Source organism: Leucopleurus acutus (assembly GCF_964270905.1).
Source record: "Leucopleurus acutus genome assembly, chromosome: 10".
Classification (NCBI taxonomy): Eukaryota; Metazoa; Chordata; class Mammalia; order Artiodactyla; family Delphinidae; genus Leucopleurus; species Leucopleurus acutus.
This window is the reverse complement of record NC_139153.1, coordinates 73,249,016-73,270,913: the sequence shown is the minus strand read 5'-3', so window position 1 is coordinate 73,270,913 and position 21,898 is coordinate 73,249,016. Positions and strand designations below refer to the sequence as shown.

The 21,898-nt window shown below is 40.7% G+C and overlaps 1 protein-coding gene across 2 annotated transcripts in view; it reads left to right on the top strand.

Moving 5' to 3' along the window:
* The window catches only part of ZNF318 (zinc finger protein 318), a 30,776-nt gene extending 12,035 nt beyond the window's left edge, over positions 1-18,741 (top strand). Inside the window, exons 5-11 of one of the 2 annotated variants that reach the window (XR_014326540.1) lie at positions 972-1,071; positions 2,914-3,218; positions 7,978-8,181; positions 8,640-8,739; positions 9,656-9,774; positions 10,063-13,952; positions 18,672-18,741. Coding sequence is in view for 1 of the 2 variants with exons in the window: in XM_082848778.1 (XP_082704904.1) it covers positions 972-1,071; positions 2,914-3,218; positions 7,978-8,181; positions 8,640-8,739; positions 9,656-9,774; positions 10,063-13,383 (4,149 nt within the window). In the remaining variant the exon portion in view is untranslated. Of the gene's footprint in view, positions 1-971; positions 1,072-2,913; positions 3,219-7,977; positions 8,182-8,639; positions 8,740-9,655; positions 9,775-10,062; positions 14,151-18,671 lie in introns of those variants that run through there. The other variant, XM_082848778.1, reaches the window with a different exon arrangement.
* Positions 18,742-21,898: the final 3,157 nt, after the last annotated feature.

The window sequence follows — 21,898 nt, the reverse complement described above, 5'->3', positions numbered from 1 at the left end:
GAATTTTGAATAGAAAAATTAATATGTACTGTTAATTTTACAGGTCCTTAATAACTAGAAACTCATTTTTTTAAACAAGGTGACCTAAGGATGATAAAATTGTAATATGTGTAAATTTGGTTTGCTAATAAAATAATTAAGACCTGAGGAGAAAAGTAGAAAAGGCAAAATTGTAGACCTAATCTCATTTTTTTTCCAGTTGAACAGAAATTTAGCTAATCCTTGAGAAGACAAAAAACACCTCTTAATTTTCCATGGTACTTGGGTGTCCTGAACCTCAGTCTTTGGTTTTTTTTTTTTTAAGTCTTTTGGTAAATAGGAAGATACATTCCATACAACAAAACCTAAGACTGCAGAAACACTGTCTGGAGACTAGTGCTTTCCCTTTACGTTTAAAAACCTAGTACTTAAGTCAGGGCTGACAATACACAGATTTTTCACATGAGCTCCTTATATAGACAAGCCATATTTGTTTTTCCATTTGGTGATAGTAATACAGTTGAAAGATCAGGGCTTTAGGGCATGCATATCTGGATTTTAAATCATCTTACTACATGATCTTTTGGTATGTTACTTAGTCTTTTGCAACCTCAATTTTCTTACCGTGAAGCAGATAGTTTCATGACTAAATAAGATGATATATGTAATGCAGCTAACACAGTGCTTCATCCGGTAACACATATTAGTTCCCTTCTTGATGGCTCCTTTTGGGCTCAGAACTACTATCTAATAGTGTAGTGCTTCCTGTATGAAAAAAGTACTTTCCGGTCAGTACAGTTCTGGAAAGGATAATTCTATTCTGGCACTTGGATTGGAATGAAATATCACCTTCACTATAAAGTCAGAGCCTCTGTGTGCAGGCATTTGGATTCTTGCATTCAGATATTATCTAGTGTGAAGGTTTATGGAAAAGAACAATAGAAAAGGGATGTTGGAGGCTAAAGGATCTCTTACCATTTTGTACTTTGCAGGTTATTGAAGAGAGGGAAAAGCTGAAGAGTGACCGGGAAGCTCGCCAGAAGAAGATGTACTATCTCAGGACCGAGTTGGAGCGGCTTCATAAACAACAAGGTATCAGACACTTCTTTGCATGACTGCCTTTTGTAACTTTAGTAGGAGACCCAAATGGAGAGCTTTGGGGTTTCTCAGACAGGTTCATTGACACTGAAGCTTCACTTTCAAACAATTTTTGATATAATTAGACTTATAGAAAAGTTGCATTAATAGTGTAAAGAATTCTCAGGTTCCATGATTATTAACATTTTACTATATTTGCCTTATCCATTTTTCTCTCTCAGTTGTGTTTGTGCATATGTGTATATTTTTCCTGAACTGTTTAAGAGTAAGTTGTAGATATGTATTCCTTTACTCCTAAACACTTAAGTGTGTGTCTTCTAACAACAAAGAATTCCCTTGGATAACCACAGTATGCTTATCAAAATTAGAAAATTAACAGTAATATACTAGTCTACTGATCTTACTCATATTTCATCAGTTGTCCCAATGATGTCCTGAAGCAAAAGAAAATGAAAGATTACACATTGCATTCAGTTGTCATGTTCTTTTAGTCTCCTTTAATCTGTAGTAGTTCGCGAATCTCCAGAAGAGGTCACATGTTTTGTAGAATGTCCTTTAATTTTGGTTTGTCTGATGTGTCCTTATGATTAAATTCAGGTTATGCATTTTTGGCAGGAACATCACAGAAGTGATGCTAAGTTCATATCAGGTGTTGATTTGTCCCATACTGGTGTTGTCAACTTTGATCATTTGGTTAAGGTGGCGTCTGCCAAGTTTCTCCACTGTAAGGTTACTATTTTACCCTTTTCAGTTAATAAGTATCTTATAGGGAAGATACTTTGAGACTATGTAAATATTCAGTTACTCCTCAAATTTTGGCCCACTAGTTTTAGCATTCATTGATGATCCTTGCCCAAATCAGTTATTATTATGATGGTTGTTAAATAGTAATTTTCTAATTTCATCATTCCATCTTCGTTAATTAGTTGGCTTTCTACTATGAGGAGGAGCTTTCCACCCACACCTCCTCCCCCATTTATCTGTCCATTTATAACAGTATGAACTCATGGATTCTTAATAGGTAATAATATTTTACTATTATTATTTATCTTCATGCTCAAATTGCCCCAGATTTGGTCAGTAAGACCTCCTTTAAGTTGACTCCTGTGTCCATCATTTTTTGAGTACTTCCTTTTTGGCACAAGAAGATGCTCCATGATGCCTCTATTGATTCCACCTCTTCATCTATGCTTTTAGGAATTCACATACACTAAGAACATAGCAAGGCTTCTATATTACAGCTTGGTGATAGCATGGAAGAGTAGAGAGTGGGAGAATATATAATTTCTTCTGTTTGGGTTTGGGCTGTTTAGGGATGAGAAACTTAGTTATTAATCCTGTGAGGATTAATTCATGAGGACCTGCAATTTGGAATAGGAGATAACATTAGGTGAGCTTGAGGCAAAACGTAAAACTCAATGGAGGTATTGGTGAAGGGTCGTTAAATCAGGTAAAGTCAAATATGTGACTGGATGTTTTTTGCCCTCTGAGTAATTCTTTAGTTCTCTGAAGAGGACAGCCACAGGATTCATAGTCACACATGCACACAAACTTGTATATACCCTTTTAGGGATTCATGCAGTGCCTCCCTGAAACCTATCCATAGATCCTTAGTTAATAACCCTTACATAAGAAATAATGTAATCACTCAATCACTTTACCTCCATAGGAGCTTCAACTAAACCAGCCCATGTGGAAGGCAAGTCTCACCTGCTTTTAGAATGTCTTATGGAGAAAGATTTTGTGACCATAAAGTCTTGAGAATTAGTACTTATGACTGAAATATGACTTGTTAACTTTCCTTGTGCTTCTTTCTGTTGACATTTGACTACTCAGGGGAAATGCTGCGTAAGAAACGAAGGGAGAAGGATGGTCACAAAGACCCACTCCTGGTAGAGGTGAGTCGGCTTCAGGATAACATTATGAAGGACATTGCAGAACTTCGACAAGAAGCAGAAGAGGCAGAAAAAAAGCAGTCTGAACTGGACAAAGTGGCTCAGATCTTGGGAATTAACATTTTGGATAAATCTCAGAAGTCTTCAAATGACAGTAGGGATCCTACAGAGAAGACTGGGAAAGCAGAAAAATCCAGGAGTCCAGAAAAAGTGTCATCATCCTCAAACTCCTTTTCCAACAGCAAGGTAACAACTCAACTTTTCCATTTTTATTGTATCTTTTATTTCCATGGACTCCTAAAGAAGCCTTCTAACTAACCATTTTCTTAGCATCCTTTTCCAATCTGTTCTTAGTCTTGCTAGAGTTATCTTTGTAAAGCATAGTTCAGATCATGGTATTCTCCTTCAGAATTTTCGCAGTTCCCCATTGCCCACAAAGTAGAATCCTGGGCCCTCCATGTTCTAGTTCTAGCATTTACTCCTTAACTCACTCCAGTTTGGCTTCTAGTTTTCTCATAACTCGTAATGCCATTTTGTAGGTTCATATTTAGCAACAAGGTCACCACTATGTTGTACAGCCTCAAATTCAGTTCTCAAATCAGTATTTGATATAGGGAACCACTGTCCCCTAAAAAAATGTTTTCTTCCCTTGGCTCCTATCACATTTCTTTTCCTCCTATATGCTGGTTGCTCCTGTTTAATCTCCTGATCTTTAAATATTTTAGTTCTTCAGGGCTCAGTTCTAGCCTAATTCTCTAGAATTCTGCTTTCTCCCTAGGTCATTTCATTCAGTCCTATGCTGAAATACCATACTGACAACTTTCAGTTTTATACTCTAGCTCAGGTGATTCTTCTAAGGTTCAAATCTGAGTGTCCAACAGACTACTCACTATTTCCACTTCATTGTCTCATAAACACCTCAAAATCAATATATCCTAAAGTAAACTAAGATTGTGCTCAACCTCCCTCTAACCTTTTCTTCCTCTGTTGTTACCCATCTCAGTGAATGATACTACTATCCAACAGTTTTCATGCCAACAACCTGAAGAGCATGCTTAGTGCTTCCCCCCCCCCGCAAACTGCTCCACACACCAAGTCAATTACAGATTCTGCCAATTTTCCCTCCAAAGTAAATCTCAATTCCATTCATCTCATCATCTCTATTGCCATCCAAGTTCAAGCCACCTTCAGTTCTTGCTTGTGCTGCTGCACTCTTAATTCTTTCTCCATATTCAGCTGGTGATTGAGATACTTCCTTGCCTACCTCTTCAGCCTCATTTCACGCCTCTTTTTTCCTTTGCTCTCTGTAATTTCGTTACTGGCATTTTCATTCCTTAAATGTTTCATCATTAATGTCTTTGTGTCTTCTCCTCCTTCTGGTTACCATGTGAAACCCACTCTTCTTATCCTGTCTTCTAACTAACTCATATTCATCTTCAGATCGCAGATTAAATTATTTCCCTGACTCCCTTCCTTCATTTTCCAGGTTGTTAAATTTGCCTGATATACACTATCATAATACCTGACATTTTCCTTCTTAGCATTTATGGCAGTTGTAATTATATAATTACATGTGTCCCCCAATTAGATTTTAAGGTTCAAGGGATCAGGGACCATATCTGTCTCATTCTCCTATATAGTCCCCAGTACATAGCTCAGTGCCTGGCATGTAGCAAATGGGTAGTGCTCAAGAAATATGACACTACACTTTATACTCCTGCCACCTTAGAATGCTTGCACTTTTCCAGATGTGCATTATGCTATTGTGCCTCTCTAATTTTGCATTAATAATCTTCTTAGCCTGTCTCCCAACCCTACTCATCCACTAAGGTCCAACTTGAATACTACCACCTCCGTGAAGAATTCCTGAATTCCATACAGATTGAGTCAGCCCTTTTTTAGCACTCCTGTAGTATGTTACTTTGTTTCTTTATAAGATTTATTTCATTCTGTCTTATTGAAAACATGATTAAGGTCATGCCTGGGGGCTTCCCTGGTGGCGCAGTGGTTGAGCGTCCGCCTGCAGATGCAGGGGACACGGGTTCGTGCCCCGGTCCGGGAAAATCCCACATGATGGGCCCGTGAGCCATGGCCACTGAGCCTGCACGTCCAGAGCCTGTGCTCTGCAAGAGGAGAGGCCACAACAGTGAGAGGCCCGCGTAGCGCAGAAAAAAAAAAAAAAAAAAAAAATCATGCCTGTTCTCATGCCTGTGTCTTCCACTAAATGAGAGCTTCTTGAGAATAACAGAATATAACTTATTTATTTTTGTGTGTCCCATGGCATCTGGTATATCTAGTACATAGTAGATGGTCAGTTAATGTTGGGGGTTAGAGAAGAAGATATTCTGTATTCTCTGTCAGCCAAGCTCTAATTTTTTCATGTCTTCCTGGGAGAGTTCTCTTTCTCAACCAGGTAAGACTGTATTCTTACATCAGGATCACTGAGTTCAGGGCCTTTGATGGGAGAGGAGCTTGAAAGTTCCGACCCTTTGTAGCTGACTTACACGTTGTTTGGGGTTCCATTTATGCACCAACCCCATGATAATCTATCATCTTGACTTGAGTGAGCCTTCATGCTCTCTGAAGCTAACAAGGATATGTTGCAATTGGATTTTCATTTCAGCAGTAAGGAATATTCTCTTTACAAGCTCTGTTTCCTACCTGTCCTTGGTATTTCTTCTTTCTTTGCCTCTTTTTATTTTATTATTTATTTATTTATTTATTTATTTTTTGCGGTACGCGGGCTTCTCACTGTTGTGGCCTCTCCCGCTGCGGAGCACAGGCTCCGGATGCGCAGGCTCAGCGGCCGTGGCTCATGGGCCCAGCCGCTCCATGGCATGTGGGATCTTCCTGGACCGGGGCACGAACCCGTGTCCCCTGCATCGGCAGGCGGACTCCCAACCACTGGGCCGCCAGGGAAGCCCTGCCTCTTTTTAAAATGCATAGTTGGTTTGAGATTTTCTTTCTCTTGAATAGGTCATTTCATAAAAATAAACACATACACACAATTCCACAGTTCCGTTCACCTAGACACAATTGTTACTAATACCTTGGTGTTTATTATTCCAAATTCCGTTCTTCCGTTCGTTCATTTAACAAATATTTCTTGATCTCCAAAAAAGTGCCAGACACTGTTCTAGATATGGGAAGTATAGCAGGGAACTATATAGACAAGGTCGTTATTCTAATGAAATGGGAGAAGATAGTCAATAAGTAAACAAGTGCAGGTTAGGTAATGACAAGTGCCTAAAAAAAAGAAAACAGGATAAGGGATATAGAGTAGTTAGGGAAAGTCTTTTGGATAAGGTGACATTTGACATTCTGTGCCTATTTACATATCTGTATTGATTATTCAGATGTATTTTGTTACTTACTTTCCTAGTCTATCATGAATATCTTTCCATGTCAATAAATAGACTTTTATAATATCATTTTTAGTGACCTTATTTTTGTTGTTGTATGGATACCAAAATTTATTTAACCAACGAAATCACCTGTAGTTTGACATAATTTTCTAAGGGTAAATGTCAAGGAGCAGAATTGCTGGGTCAAGGGTATAAAGAATTTTGAGGTATGTAATATGTATTCCTAGGTTATCTTCTGGAAAGATGGTGCCCGTTAGTACTCACCAGCAGTGTATGCATGTGCCCATCCCTTACCTGCTGGGTGCGATCTCTTTAGTGACTCTTGAATAGGACTCTAATAGGGGAAGATTATCTTTGAAGTCTTAATTGTTTCCCTTTCTCCATATTGTCTTCCTCTCCCCACCAGCCAGTATTCAGAATGCCCAGTTCCCTGATCTTGTCTACTGTGGAACCTCATTCATACTTACCTTCTCTGTGTTCCAAAATTTACCTTTTGTCTGTGCCTCACTCCCCAATGTTATTGGGGAAATTCTCATTTCCTGAATTATCTTGTTCCCAGCTTGCTGATAAATGATTTCATATTAAAGTATTTTTTAAATTTATTTATTTATTTATTTATTTTTTGGCTGCATTGGGTCTTTGTTGCTATGCGCAGGCCTTCTCTAGTTGAGATGTGCGGGCTTCTCATTGCGGTGGCTTCTCTTGTTGCCGAGCACGGGCCCTAGACGTGTGGGCTTCAGTAGTTGCGGCACACAAGGCCCAGTAGTTGTGGCTCACAGGCTCTAGAGTGCAGGCTCAGCAGCTGTGGCGCACAGGCCTAGCTGCTCCGCGGCATGTGGGATCCTCCCGGACCAGGGCTCGAACCCGTGTCCCCTGTATTGGCAGGCAGACTCTTAACCACTGTGCCACCAGGGAAGCCTTAAAGTGTTTATTATTGATACTTAATGTTGGGGAGTTGATATGTTTTAAAAGAGGATTCATGTTAACTCAAAGGTGTTAAATTCTAATGGTGATACTTTAGGCAGGTAGAAATATTTTACCCAGATCTTTTTAAGTCATCCCACATAGATGACTATCCCCTTTGTCTATGCCAGCCTTACTCTCTAGTTATCTGTATCAGGATGTGTCTGTGATAAGAGAGTTCACTATCATCTGTTTTTTGCACTTGCTTAATCTGTCAGTTACCTTTTCCATTTTGGTTTTTCTTCCCTCCCTAGTTGTCATTACAGTTGATACATTTAATGTATTTAATCGCATAGGTAGCACATTTAACATCTACCAAAGGGTATACGGTAAAAGACTCCTATCCATTTCTGTTCTGTATTACCCCTTCCCAGAGGCAACCAGTGTTTCCATAATCTTGAGTATTCTTCTAGATATTTTAGGATATATAAGTAAATATATTGCCATTATGATTTATTCTCCACGATGACATGGCACTATGGAATCTAATTAGTTCTGTTTGAACCTTGCAGGAAGATTTCTCATGGGGTTATTCCTAGTTTGTGCAGTTTTAGGCACTGGAAATATGGTCATATGGTCCTATTTCTGTTATTGTGGTAGGCTGTTTGCTTTTTCTGAGAGAAGACAGATCTAGACTACTTTGAATTCCTTCTTAGTGCAGGTTTTTCCCCCTCTAGGAATCAAAGGTAAACAATGAGAATTCCCACACTAAGAGCCCCAAGCCTGCCGAGAGCCCCCAGCCAGCTGCTAAGCAGTCTGATCAGCCCATTGCTACCTATGAGTATTATGATGCTGGCAATCACTGGTGCAAAGACTGCAACACCATCTGTGGGACCATGTTTGACTTCTTCACTCATATGCACAATAAGAAGCACACACAGGTAGGTATCCTGCCCTCTGCTATTTCCATTCTTGCCCTCCTTCCCCTCAAACTCCTATACCCCCATCTGCATTACAAAGCTGGAAAATGAAACATTCTCATATGGGCAGGAGCCCCAATCTGAAGAGCCAAGAGATACCAACAAAGGAGACACCATCCCCAGGGCTCAGTCCAGGGGACCTGCCTGTAACTAAACACCATGACAAGTGTAAGTGAGGCTTCTGCCTCTTTTGATTCCTTGAGTACCTGATTATTTGTTTCATTTTATCCATTGCTAGTACTTGCTCTAACATATGTTTACCTTTTCCACAGGTGATTTCCGTTTAAACAGTTGGCAGAGTGGGTGGGGGTGGTTAGCTGGGGGCTTCTTGTCCCCCTGGTGTGGGGGAGAAAAAGAGAGAGAAGTGGGTCATTGAGTTTTTAGTGCTGTGTGTGAGCACCTCTGCCTCTTGCAAATAGACACTGGATCCCTACAACAGACCTTGGGCTTCAAAGACCCAGAGTGAAGCCAAGCAAGATGCTGTAAAGCGCGTTGACAAGATAACTGTTCCTGCAAAAGGTGTGTTTCCTCCCTGCCTTTTCTGTGGTTTCCTTACATTCAGTCAGGGAAGAGGTATCCTTGAACTAAGGTACAAGGAAGCAGCATAGAGTGAGACATAACCATTACTTCTAACAAAGCTGTAAGATTGCCTTCTATATGCAAAACTAGTTCCTAAAGAAATAAAGAGAGCTATAAGACAAGAATGATCTCTACCCATATGGCTAAAAATCTAACAGATGTTAAACATACACATTCCACTGAAAAATATAACTTCCTTTGTGCTTGCTTTGGCAGCATATAGACTAAAGTACGGCTTTCTTCGTCACTGGCTTATGCACCAAAATCTTATTTATTTGAAATCTAGGTAAAAAAGAACAGTCAGAGGTGCAATATGACTGCCTTTTCAACTAAGAACTATAAGATATTTTTGAATAGTTGTTATTAGGGGCTAAGTTGAGAAATAGAAAGTTTCTTTGTCTTTAAACTTCTTAATTTCTTACCTTTATAAGTAGTCAGTGCTGCTACATCCTTTACATCTGTAGAAGATAGATTCTTAAGTAATTAATACCAACATGAGAGATCCTCATACCAATAGTACTGGGCTATTTGGGAGTATAATTTTTAAATCTCCTAAGATGCTTAGTGCTAGTTGGAGTTTGAGGAGAATCAGCAACAGAATTGAGTCTGGCACAGAAAACTCCTGAATTAACCAGTTAGTGTTCCCAAAACGTAGAAGGGGTAGAGGTCCTGAGTACAAGCTTTAAGTTGGGAAGACATACCACTGGGATTCATCTAAATGCTCCTGACTTGAAAGTGAGTAAGGTCCTCTATACCATTAACCATTTTACTACAAAAGGGAAGTGGGATTTCCTTTGGTTTCTGTCATCTTGGGTAGAAATGACTTATTTTCTTGACTTTCTTCCACTTCTTCCAGGCTCTGAGTTTCTGATTCCCATCACTGGATATTACTGCCAGCTCTGTGAGGAATTTTTGGGGGATCCAATTTCTGGAGAGCAACATGTGAAGGGTTATCAACACAATGAGAAATATAAGGTTGGTCTTTGTAGTAGCCTATGGAGTTTCCTACTTTCTGCAGTAATCCTTTTGATGTTGTCAAACAAACTCAGAGCCAGAAAAAGTCATTAATATTTCAAATTCCATATAATCACTGGGATGTTCTCCTCAATCCTAGTAAGCAATGCTGACCTGAGAGAACCATTTATCCTTGAGGAAGGTGACTCTGAGGATTTCCACTAAATGAATTCTAACAGTGGTAGGGCCAACTTTTCTCTCTTATAGTATTTTGACCAGTTATTGAGCCTTTATCTTTTCTCTTCCTAGAAATATGTGGTTGAAAACCCATTGTATGAGGAGCGGCGGAATCTGGACCGCCAAGCTGGCTTGGCTGTGGTCCTAGAGACAGAACGGCGACGGCAGAGTGAGCTAAAGCGCAAACTCAGTGAGAAACCAAAGGAAGAGAAGAAAGAAAAAAAGGCAAAGATCATGAAGGAAGTAAAGGAGGATGACAGGGTGTCTGAGGAATTAGAGGACCAAGTGTCTGAAGGTGGGAACTCCCCTGAAAAGGCTGAAAATAAAAGGAAGGCTAGCATCAAACTCCAATTAAAAGAAGAAGTAAAGAAAGAACCACCAACATCTTCCTCTTTTGGGAAATTCAGCTGGAAGAAGCCAGAAAAAGAGGAGGAAAAAAGTTCAGTGGCCCCAAGTATTCCCAAAGAAGAGACTGTGGAAAATAGTAAGGACAAAGAGGATGGCAGAGCTGAAGCTGGGAAGGCAAAGCCCATCAAAATCAAACTCTCTGGGAAAACTGTTGTTGCACATACTAGCCCTTGGATGCCTGTAGTGACAACTTCAACCCAGACTAAGATCCGACCCAACCTGCCTATCCCATCCACAGTCCTCCGCAAGTCAAGTTCAGCCACAGTAAGCAAGCCAGCTCCTCTTAACACCTTTCTATCCATCAAGTCCTCTGGAACCACTGCTAAGCCTCTGCCAGTGGTTAAAGAGTCTTCAGCTGATCTCCTCTTGCCTCCCGACATCATCTCTAAAGCATTTGGAGGGGAAGAGGTGATTCTAAAAGGGTCTCCAGAGGAAAAAATGGTGCTGGCTGAAAAGAATGAGCCATCACATGTACCTGAACAAATGCTACCACCTCCACCACCGCCACCTCCACCGCCACCTCCACCACCCCCAGTTATACCTCATCCAGCTGCCCCATCTCCTGCTCAAGCAAATGCTATTTTGGCTCCAGTAAAATCAAACCCAACTATATCTCACACTGTCAGCCCTGGCTTCCTGGGTCCTAACATTTTGAACCCAGTATTACCGGTAGCCATCATGGCCTCAGCACAGCCAGCTGCCATTCCTTCTGATGAGACGGCTCCTGGGGTGAGTGAGAGTGACCGGGACCAGACCCTATTCTCTGTGTTAGTGCGTCCTCCACCTCCCCTCTCAAGTGTGTTCAGCGAACAAGCCAAAAAATTGGAAAAGCGAAATTCATGCTTAGCCACAGCCAATGCTAAGGATCTGTATGACATATTCTACAGTAGTGGTGGAAAAGGGGCCCCTGAGACTAAGCTGAGTGGTGGTCCATTGGCTAATGGGGAAAATAGAGCTGAAAGTTCAGACACCTCTTCCACTTCTACTTTGAACAGCAGTGCATCCCAAGAGGAGTTGCCTCCAGATAGAAATTTGGTCTCTGCTCCTTTAGTCAGCAGCCCTGAAAAGCCCATTTCAAAACCTCTGGTGTCCCTAGGGAAATGGTCGGTTGTAGAAAATGTAGACTCAAAAAGCAGAGGCAGCAGCTATGGCTTCTTACAGCCTCTGACAAGGTTGTGCCAAAACAGGCCTTATGAAACTGTTACCCCAAAGACAGAGACTTTGGCCATGTGGACTTCTAGTTCCTTCCAGAGTGATGCTAATAGGGATGTATCTCCAGAGGGGAAAATTGAACTTGACCTGGGAGACCCTGGGCCACCAGGTGTCAAGCCAGCCCCTGAGCTGTCACATGTACACTGTCATACCATGGAATCTCAGAAGCTGTTAGAAACCCACCTTGTGGAATCTAGTAACCAGGATGAGGAAAGCCAAGAGCTCCACCAATCTAAGGATTGTGGAAAAAGTGAAGTAGAGACAAGCACTGAACTAAAAGAAGGGGGAGTGAAGCTCTCTGAGAGGACAGTGGGAGAGGGAACAGATACCAATGTTGGGCCCAATAGTGTAGAGGATTCTAATTTGAACCATGGGAACAGATACATGTGGGAAGGAGAAGTAGAACAGCCCAACATGCAAATGACTGACAAAAAGGCTAAACAGTCCAAGAAATTGATAACAGGAAGTAAAACTCAAAGTAAAGTAGTGACTGAATTGAACGCACAGGCGCTCTCTTCCACAAAGGCAAAAATAGACTCATTTCCGTCAGAAGCTAGGTCTTTACTCCAGAACCCACAAGATACACCTGTGAAAATTTCTGCCCCAGAATTGCTCCTTCAGTCCCCAGCCAGATCAGATATGTGTTTGAAAGATAGTGAACAGGAGCAAGGAGTTTCAACTGCTAGTGAGGAGTGGCTAGAAAATTCAGCTCCAGGATCAGCTGCTAGAGCCTCTAGGTACAGAAGCCTTAAACTGAAGAGAGAACGATCAAAAGAGTTTCAGGGTAAAATGATCTATGAACTGACTGTTTGGGATGAGAACAAGAAGCCAGAGACCTGGGAGAGCCCAGAGAAACCCAAAGCAGAAGCCCTGGATCTTCGAGATGTCCATCCAGAACTAACACTGACAATAGAAAGCAAGACCTTAGAAAACTTTGAAGTTACAAACTTAAAAGTAGAAGAGCTTGCTGCCCTGGGGAACCTGGGGGATATAGGTGTTGATTTCTGCAATACTCGGGTAGACCCAGCACATAGATCCGCAACTGCCCTGTCTCAGAAAGTACGTGAAGAGAATTCTATGTCACCTATAGGAAGTAATCCCTCCACTCTCCCTGACTTTGAACCAATACCATCCTTTTCTGAGTTTCCATTAGATTCTCCCAAAACCCTGGTGCTTAACTTCGCAGCAGAGGGTGAACAAAACTCATCTAATCCCGGAACTGGGAGGATCACTCCTAACATTTTGAAAACTGGACTTTCTATAGGAAATGTTGGCCTTGGCTTGGGGAGCCTAGAGGGAACACACCAGGCCCTTGACCTGTTAGCAGGAGGAATGATGCCTGAGGAAATAGAAGAAACTTCTCAGTTAGAGAAACAAGATTCACTCAGATTGGAATCAGAAACAATTAATCCTTTAGGCCTTGGGCCATCTCCTTGCCTTCCGGACCTTGTTGACTTTGTCACACGGACATCTGGAGTTCAAAAAGAGAAGATATGTTCTCCTCTCTCTGAGCCAAGTGACCCTCCTGAGTGTAGTTCCCTGGAGATGGGACCACTACAGTTAGAAATACCGAATGCATCCGTCACGGAGGTAGCAATTCCTCAAGTAGCTGAGTACAATGACAGCCCTTTGAATATGGTAAAATCTATGGCTTCAGGGTCCCATACAAGGGAGCAGGTAGTTGGAGGCAATACAGTCCCTCAGGAAATAGCTGCACAAGAAGCTGCAGTTGATGACATCCAGGACCACACAGAATCCAGTGTTCACAACTGAGAATACAAATTCAGAGCTACTTGTGGATGAATCAAATTGGCTTCTAGAAATCAGGTGCCCAGATGATCCAGGACTAGTTGGCTCTCTCATCTGGAACCTACATCAAGAGATGCAGTCAGCATCTTAGAGTAAATGTTCCTGGAAGCTAAAAAATTTACCTCCTTTCCTTTTTTCCGTTTTCCTTAAGATACCAGACAAATCAATCATCATTTCTATACATATCTGTAAAAAAGTATTTTCTGTTAATTATTATTATTATTATTTTTGCCAATTTATTTTCTTCTACTTTGTCATTAAAATCAAATGTCTATCTGGCTCACCATATAGTGTGCTTTGATTGTATTTTGGCTTTGACTCTGCCATTTCTGGAATGTGGGGGAGGAGGGAGACAGAGCTGACTTCTCCAATTGCTGTGTTGTATTCCCACCCAATTTTTTGGGCAGCTGATGGATCTCTGGGAGAAACACAAGAAAACCTGCTGAAATGGAAAACTACTGCTGAAGGAAGGATTGTTCATCTCTTAGGCTTCCATTTGGATGGGCCTGCCTTAACATTGTTTGAAATGCAGCGTGAGTAGCTCTTTTGTTTACTGTTTACTTCCTTGTGGCATGTCAACCCCCCACACTTCCCTCATTCTGTTGCCTTTGCTTGAGATGGTCCTGCTAATCCACAAACCTGTTTGGAAATGGCCTCAGTAAACGTGGAAGAAAATCTAGCAGGCTCACTTTTCGAAGACGACAAATCGGTAAGGCTTATTCATGCCTCAGTGCCAGGAGCAGATACGCTTTTTGGGTCAGTTTTATTTTCGAAATGGCCTTTGTTCACTGTATTGTGATCCACTGACACTTTGTGTGAAATTGTTTAGCAGCCATTTCTGTTCTAAAGAGGTAGAAGATCTGAAACTTGCTTTGGGATTGGACTCATTCTCTCTTCCCACACTCATATGTATTCCTTCCTCTGCCTCTCCCTTTCCCAAGTTATTTCCACCATAGTGTGATGTTTTGGGTTGTACATTTTGTTCAAAAGATTAAAGATTTATGAGTGGCTTGGACAAGTTTAACGTTATTTTTAATGTATTAATTACTTGGAATAAATGCATTAATCTCTTGTTTCTTTCTGGATTTTTGTTTTGAAACCACACACATTTGAACTCCACAGGGAAACTAGAACAATGCTGCTGCCCTATTGCCTGTCTCCCCCTCCCACCCTTCTTTCCCCAGTTGTTAGGGCTACTTTTGTTAGCTTATATAGTCTGTGCCCCAGTGCTTCCTGGTTGGGTAGTGAGTAGGCACCAGTGGTCTGGTTTTGGCATCTTTCTATTGTGAAGTTTTGTATATATCCTTATGTTGGCTCTCCCGATGCTCCTCTGGGAACTGAGCTCCCCAAGAATACTCATGTTCTTGCTGAGGGTGCTCTTGGGATCAGGGAGCTTGGTCCTTATATTTCTAATCTCTGCCCCAGTTTCCTCTTGATACCCTTGTTGTCAGCAATTCATAACCTGGCCCAACAGAGGCTTCAGAGTCTTGTTCTCCCACTCCTCAAACATAATGCAAAGTTGCTGATCTTTTTTCCTAAGAACTCTAGTTTTCCTGTTTCCTTGTGTGCAGAGCTACAGAATCCCTAGGTTGAGTGCGAGGAGGCTATTTTTCTTGACTAATTTAGAAGTTTAGAAGTTGTACAGGCCTCCCTTCTTCATCTTGTGGAAAGGGCACAGATTTGGAATAGTTAGGTCCTTGGATGTTCCTCGGCCATTTGCCTTGCTGTGATTTTAGACAAGTTACTTTGCCTCACTGTGCCATAGGGTTTTTTTTTTTCTTTAATATGGAGGATCATTATCTCCATCTCACACCAAATGTGTACAGGGTCAGGGCATCCTGAGCAGTCTTCTTAGGTCTGCTTTTTAGGCTGAAGCCTGAGTTCAATGCATCTTTCTGACCTGGAAACCATAGACAGACTCAGAAGATGCCCTTTAGCAGAATGTAAACCCAGGTGAGCTTCAGAGATATATTTGCTTCTCCAGAGAACTACTCCCTCTCCATTCTAGGAGCCTATCTACAGGAATTTAGAGAACATAAAAGAGTTTTAAAATGCCAGTTATTACTCATTTTCAGGCCTGTTCACTTAGTAAGTTCCACCTCCCTTTGGGGAGAGATGGGTGGGTTTAGGGTAAGCATGGAGAGGGGTTAATCCTATCCAGATCTCAGTCCTAAACTCACTCTGTCTCAGAAGGAGGCAGAATCTTACTCTCTAGGTTAGGAGAGGGCCACTTGAGAAGGGTGGAGAAGGGAAAAGCGGCAAAATCTAGGAAGGGCAGAACTAATTCAAGTAACTGGGTCTGGAGTACTTAGAGCCGCTCCTCTTGTACTCTCTTGATAACTCAAAGGCACCTACCCATCTTAGGCTTTTTCTAGAATAATGCCCACTTCTAAGAGTTGAAGCAACAGTGTTCTTCATATTTGCCTTGAACCAGCAGAGGGAGAGCTTTTAGGATTCTGTAGTTTGGGCGGGAAGTGTTGCTAGCTTCCTCTTTGATCAGTGGGATCAGGTTTTGGAGCCTATCTAGAGAAGCCATGTGAAAGGAAGGGCAGAACTCTAATCCAGTTGCCAGCGCCTAGAGGTAGGGCCTGTTTCTTTTTATTCACTACTATCACAGTGCTGAATAAATTTTCGTCTTAGGAGACAAAGGCACATGCAAAGAGTGGGCCCTAATCTTCTCATGTGGCCTTTGGTGTCATATAACTATGGTTTAAATTTCTGCAAACATCAGAAGCAGTTTTTATTTGACTCCCTCAATTGTGAGAACAGGTGATCAGCAGTTAGTTTTAAATTTAGGCAAACACCAAGTTTTACCTAAGTTATGTAGATAACCCCCTAAAACTTCCCCTTGGCTTTGTGAATGGAGGCCTCTTGCTTTATAAACCTCTTTCTTCACAGCTAGCTTCAGGACACATAATACTCTTAGTGACCTTTCTGCTAAGTATACCCATTTTACGCTATGCCACTCCATCTCTCTAAAACAAGTCAAAAAGTTAGCTAATGTTTTGGTAGTAAAGCATGCCAGAGCAATATGTCCATTTATCAGCCTGCCAGGTTAAGGGACTGAAAAAGAATGGGGAAGTGGGAATGGGGGGTTTGGATGTATAGGATACAGAAATCCAGTAGGGACATTAAGTGTGTTATAAAAAAAAAAAAAAGCTGGAGGTGGGATCATGGAGACAGCATATAAATTATGGAACTAAGTGAGGTGGGGTTTTTAGAAAATACATATTCCAAAGCCCTGGTTCTCACTTTCACAGCGCTTACCTACCAAGCCCGGGATGAGAACCTAAGCAAGCTCTTCATTCATTGACAATTCTGTGAGAATATGGACAAATGAAAATAGTTTGGGATTGTGAGCACATTTCTTCTTTTAGAGTTTAATTTTGCAATAATGTCTGTAATTTTTAACGAAAAAACCCTTATATACTTTCAAAGGACCATGTGCATTTTCATTGTAGCACTTAATGTGGTTGTACTTTTACATTTATGTGTTTCTTTGATTAATATGTGCGTCCTTCCCACCCATCCCCCCCCAACTAGATTATAAACTCTCGAAGCAGGAAGTCTGTCTTTGCTTACTGTTTTTTCATCATTGTATTCACAGTGCACTGTTGCCTGGCACATTAAGAGTGCTCAATAAAAATTCATTAAAAGAATCAGTGTGGTAATAGTAGCTATTTTTTTAATTAACTGTGAATACTTAGCAATTTATAAGTGAGTAAAAGCTGTAAATTGCTGATTGTATTTGCTGGGTGCTTAATACTGCAGAAGCCAACTGTCCTCTTGCTTCTGTCCTAGATCTTTGTATACAAGGCACTGTCTATAGCAATGAGTGCATATCAAGGCTGCCTGTGGCCCCTTCATTTCAACAGCATTTGGAATAGTGGTGCCAGGCCAGGAGGGGGACACATTGCCCCTGAAGGTCCTAGAAGAAAAACAGGATAGGAAGGGTAGGGGTACACTGACTTTAGAGTTAGCAGTAAAAGGCTTTGGGGACTCTGATTTTCAGATGGCTCCCTTTCTCCTTCCAGCCAGATTTCATAGGCATGTTGAAGTAAATTAAACCCCAAATCCCTCTGGTGTAGCTGAAGGAGTAATTCAACTTTTCATGGCCCAGCATCCTCGTCATGTCATCAAAACTGTAAATCAAGCCATCAGTTTTATTTCTGGAAGGAAACCAAAAAATTAACCAAAAAAAGTTGCCTTTGGAAGAGGAAGGAGTGATGCTTTCACTCTTTATTTTTTATCCTTTTTGTTTGAATATTCAGACCATGAAAATGCATTTTATATAAAATACAAATATTTTATACACATAAAATATGTACACACACATATAGGAAATTTTTATGTCAGTAAGGGTTATCTGGTGATGTGGAATTACAGACCAGGTTTTTTTTCTCTTCTGTATACTTTTATGTATTAAAAAATAGTGTTTTTTTTTAAAGTTGTGTCTCTTCCCACTCAGTGCATCTCTGTCTCCACTCCTCACATCAGTTTTCCATTATTACAAATAGGTCTTGCTGCTTTTCCCTCAAGATTTCCTAAATTCCTCTACTCCCATCAAGGCTAGGTTACATACATTCAAGAATACCACTCGTCTTCCTCTCCTCCTCTTCCCTTTCTCTGGCTCCTACCTCTGTGGAGCTGGTTATGCATTTCCATTCATGCTGTACAAGCACTTGGACATTATATAAATCAAGATACCTGTCTTCACAAAGCTTACTTTAATGCAGGTACACAAAAGATACCACAAAGTCTTTGTTGCATGCAGAAAGACAGAAGATAACTCGTATCTAGATGTATTGATTGAAAGCTTTACAGGCTTTTATTCCTTCCACTCATGGAGCATCAGGCAAGAAAAGTGTTTTGTAGAAAACAAGGGAAATGAGCATGTTTAAGAGAAGTGAAAGAGCAGAGTAAAAAAAGAGACAGAGGGACTTCCCTGGCGGTCCAGGGGTTAGGACTCCGCGCTTCCACTGCAGGGGGCAGGGGTTCTATCCCTGGTTGGGGAACTAGGATCCCGCATGCCACACAGCGCGGCCAAAAAAATAGAGACAGAGTTACGTTATAGTAGAGGAAGATAGCAAAAAAATTAAATCAAGCATATTCTGGTACTGTTTTCTTTCATCTCTCCGATACTTTGCCCCTCCTAAAGTTCAATCCAGCCCTCCCATAGCCGGTATACCTACATAAGGATGATTATGACGACATTTACCGACTCTAACCCACCTATCTTCCTTTCTTTTCAGGAGCAATTGCAGAAGTCTTCATATTTCTAGAAGGAAGGACTGCAGAAGACATTTTTGCCCCAGGGAGACAGGGATAGAAGCCACAGAAATGATGAGTACCCTTGGGGCCAATGGGCAGTCACCTCTAGGGTCTGACTTCCAGAAGGTGGGTATGGTTGCTGGGACAGGAATGGGTTATGGAGAAGGCTCTGTTATTTTAGCTGCCAGGAAATGGTGAGTTGGGTGAGCGAATATGTTATTTATGTATGTCTATATCTTTGTACCGGTAGAGGAGGAACAAGATGAGGATAGGCATAGAAGGTGTATATTTTAAACTTTCCACTCCTCATCTCAAATTATCTCCTAACTTCCATCTCTCATTTTGTGCCACGATACTCACATTAAAGCTGTGGAATTCAGATCTTCTCATCCCTCCTGGGCCCTGAGCCCAATGCTCCCAGCTAGTAGAACATCTCCTATCTTGGCTTTAGCCTTCCTACCTGGTCCATACAAGAATCAGGGTAAAAATTGGGTATGTCCTTAGAGGAGTGGGGTATAAATAGACAAAGGAGTCTCAGGGAAGGGGGGACAATCACAAAGGATGTGTTTGAAAAATTCTGGGATTTCAGACTTCAAGACAGCTGTCTTGCAGTTTCCATTCAGTCTTACTACCTCTTCTACACACAGTAGAACTTTTGGTACACAGAAACAGGCAAGCATTTCAAAATACCAAGGAAACACCTTACTCTCTGTTCATCTAAAAAGCCAGTAGGTGTTTCTTTTACGCCCTTTTGTGCTTTGGAACTGGGCTCGGGAACACAGTGAGGATGAGAACCTGACCTTTAAGTCCTTTAAACTCTGAGATTTATTTAAATCTGAGCTGCCCCAACTCCAAATTTACCCTTAAAACTGTTAACCTAGTTTTATTTCTGATTTGTAAATGCTGGCACTTTTAGAGTCCTGGAGGTCTGCTTTACTGCCCAAATAGATCTGTGGTTTGGGTAACTTTTGGGACTACTCATAACACTATAAATATAAAGAACTGCATAATATACAATCAAAGCCATCGATAGAATAAGAAGGAAGAAGTAAGGGGTAAAAAGTATCTCAGGGCCTCTTTTTGCTGAGCTTATATCAGTTAATGACTACTCATTCCTCAGGCATGACACTGTGGATGAAGCAATGGAAAGCAGCCTGGTGCCAGGGCTGCCAACACTTTGTCACCACTACTTTCTCTCCCTTGCTCCAGTCCAAGATCTGTTTCTCATCAGCTACCACATTCCTCTGCTCAGGGACAATCAAGGGTGTTGGCCACAGCTTTTATTCCTAAATGTGACTCACCTGCCTACCAGCCTCTGGTTTGCTGCTTACACCTCCCTTCTTCAGTAATGTCTGGAGTCCACCTTTGAGATGTGCTGATCTAGGGCATGGACAGAGGGAAAGGAAATATTTTTTAGAATAATATTTTTCCCCTTGGACTTTTAAAATTTGATATGCTAGGGTTTACATACATTATGAATGATTAAATATTTAAAATCTACTTTTTTATTAAAATATAATTCATATAACATTAAATTTCACATAAGACTAATCATTTTAAAGTGTGTACAAGAAGATCATGTTGAAGATTGTGCAACAATCACTGTTATCTAATTCCAGAATATTTCCATCACCCCACTTAAAAACCGCAATTAGCAGACATTCCCAATTACCCCAAAGCCACCAGCAATCATCAGTCTGCTTTATGTCTCTATGAATTTACCTATTCTGGACAATTCTGGGGTCATATAATATGTGGTCTTTCGTGTTTGGCTTCTTTCACTTAACATTTTCAAGATTCATCCATGTTGTACCATGTATCAGTACTTCATTGTTTGTAGTTGAATAATATTCCACTGTATAGATATAAACACATTTTGTTTATCCATTGGTTGGTAAACATTTGGATTATTTCCACTTTTTTGCTATTATGCTGCTGTGAACATTTGTGTACAAGTATTTGTGTGGACATACTTTTCAATTCTCTTGGGTACGTACTGGGTCATGACAACTCTAACTTTTTTAAAAATATAATTTTGTATTAAAGTATAAGGTACATATTACAAAACAAAAGCACACACAAGTGTTAAGCTCAATACTTTTCACACAGTGAACAGTTTGTGTAACACTTCGGGTAACCAACACCCAAATCAAAAAATGGAATGTGACCAACAGCCCTGAAGCCCCTCTCCTGTTCTCTTGCAGTCACTACTTTCCTGAAATATAACTGCTATCTCAGGTGCTTTTTGTTTTTGTTTTATGGAGCTGAAATTCACATAACATAAAGTTAGCCGCTTTAAAGTGAACAGTTCAATGGCATTTAGTACATTCACAGTGTTGTGCCACCGAAACCTTTGTCTAGTTGTAAAACATTTTCACCACCACAAAATAAAACCCTGTGTCCCTTATGCAGTTAGTTCCCATTCCTACCTCCCCACAGACCCTGGCAATCACCAGTCTTCCTTCTGTCTCTGTGGATTTACATATTCTGGATATTTCATATAAATGGAGTCATACAATCAGTGACCTTTTCTATCTGCTTTCACTTAGAAGAATGTTTCTGAGGTTCATCCGTGCTATAGCAAGTATAGGTATTCCATAACTTTTTATGGCTAAGTAATATTCCATTGTCTGTGTATACCACAGTTTATTTATCCATTAATTCATTGATAGACATTTGGGTTGTTTCCACCTTTTGGATATTGTGCCTAGTATGCTATGAACATTCATGCATAAGTATTTGTTTGAGTACTTGTTTTCAGTTCTTTTCAGTATATACCTAGAAGTGGAATTTCTGGGTCATATGGTTATTCTATGTTTAACATTTTGAGGAACCACCAAACTGTTTTCCACAGCACCAGAATCATTTTACATCCCTTCCAGTAAAATGTATGATGGTTCCAGTTTCTCCATATTCATAATACTTAATTTCCTTTTTCATATATTATAACCATCCCAATATTTCATTGTGGTTTTGATTTACTAATGTGGTTCTGATGACTAATGATATTGAGCATCTCTTCATGTGCTTTTTGGCCATTTTGTATCTTTTTTGGAAAAATGTCTAGTGAAGTCCTTTTCCATTTTTTAATTGGGTTGTTTGCCTTTTTGTTGTAGAATTATAAGAATTCTTTTTTTTTTTTTTTTTTTTTTGCGGTACGTGGGCCTCTCACCGTTGTGGCCTCTCCCGTTGCGGAGCACAGGCTCCA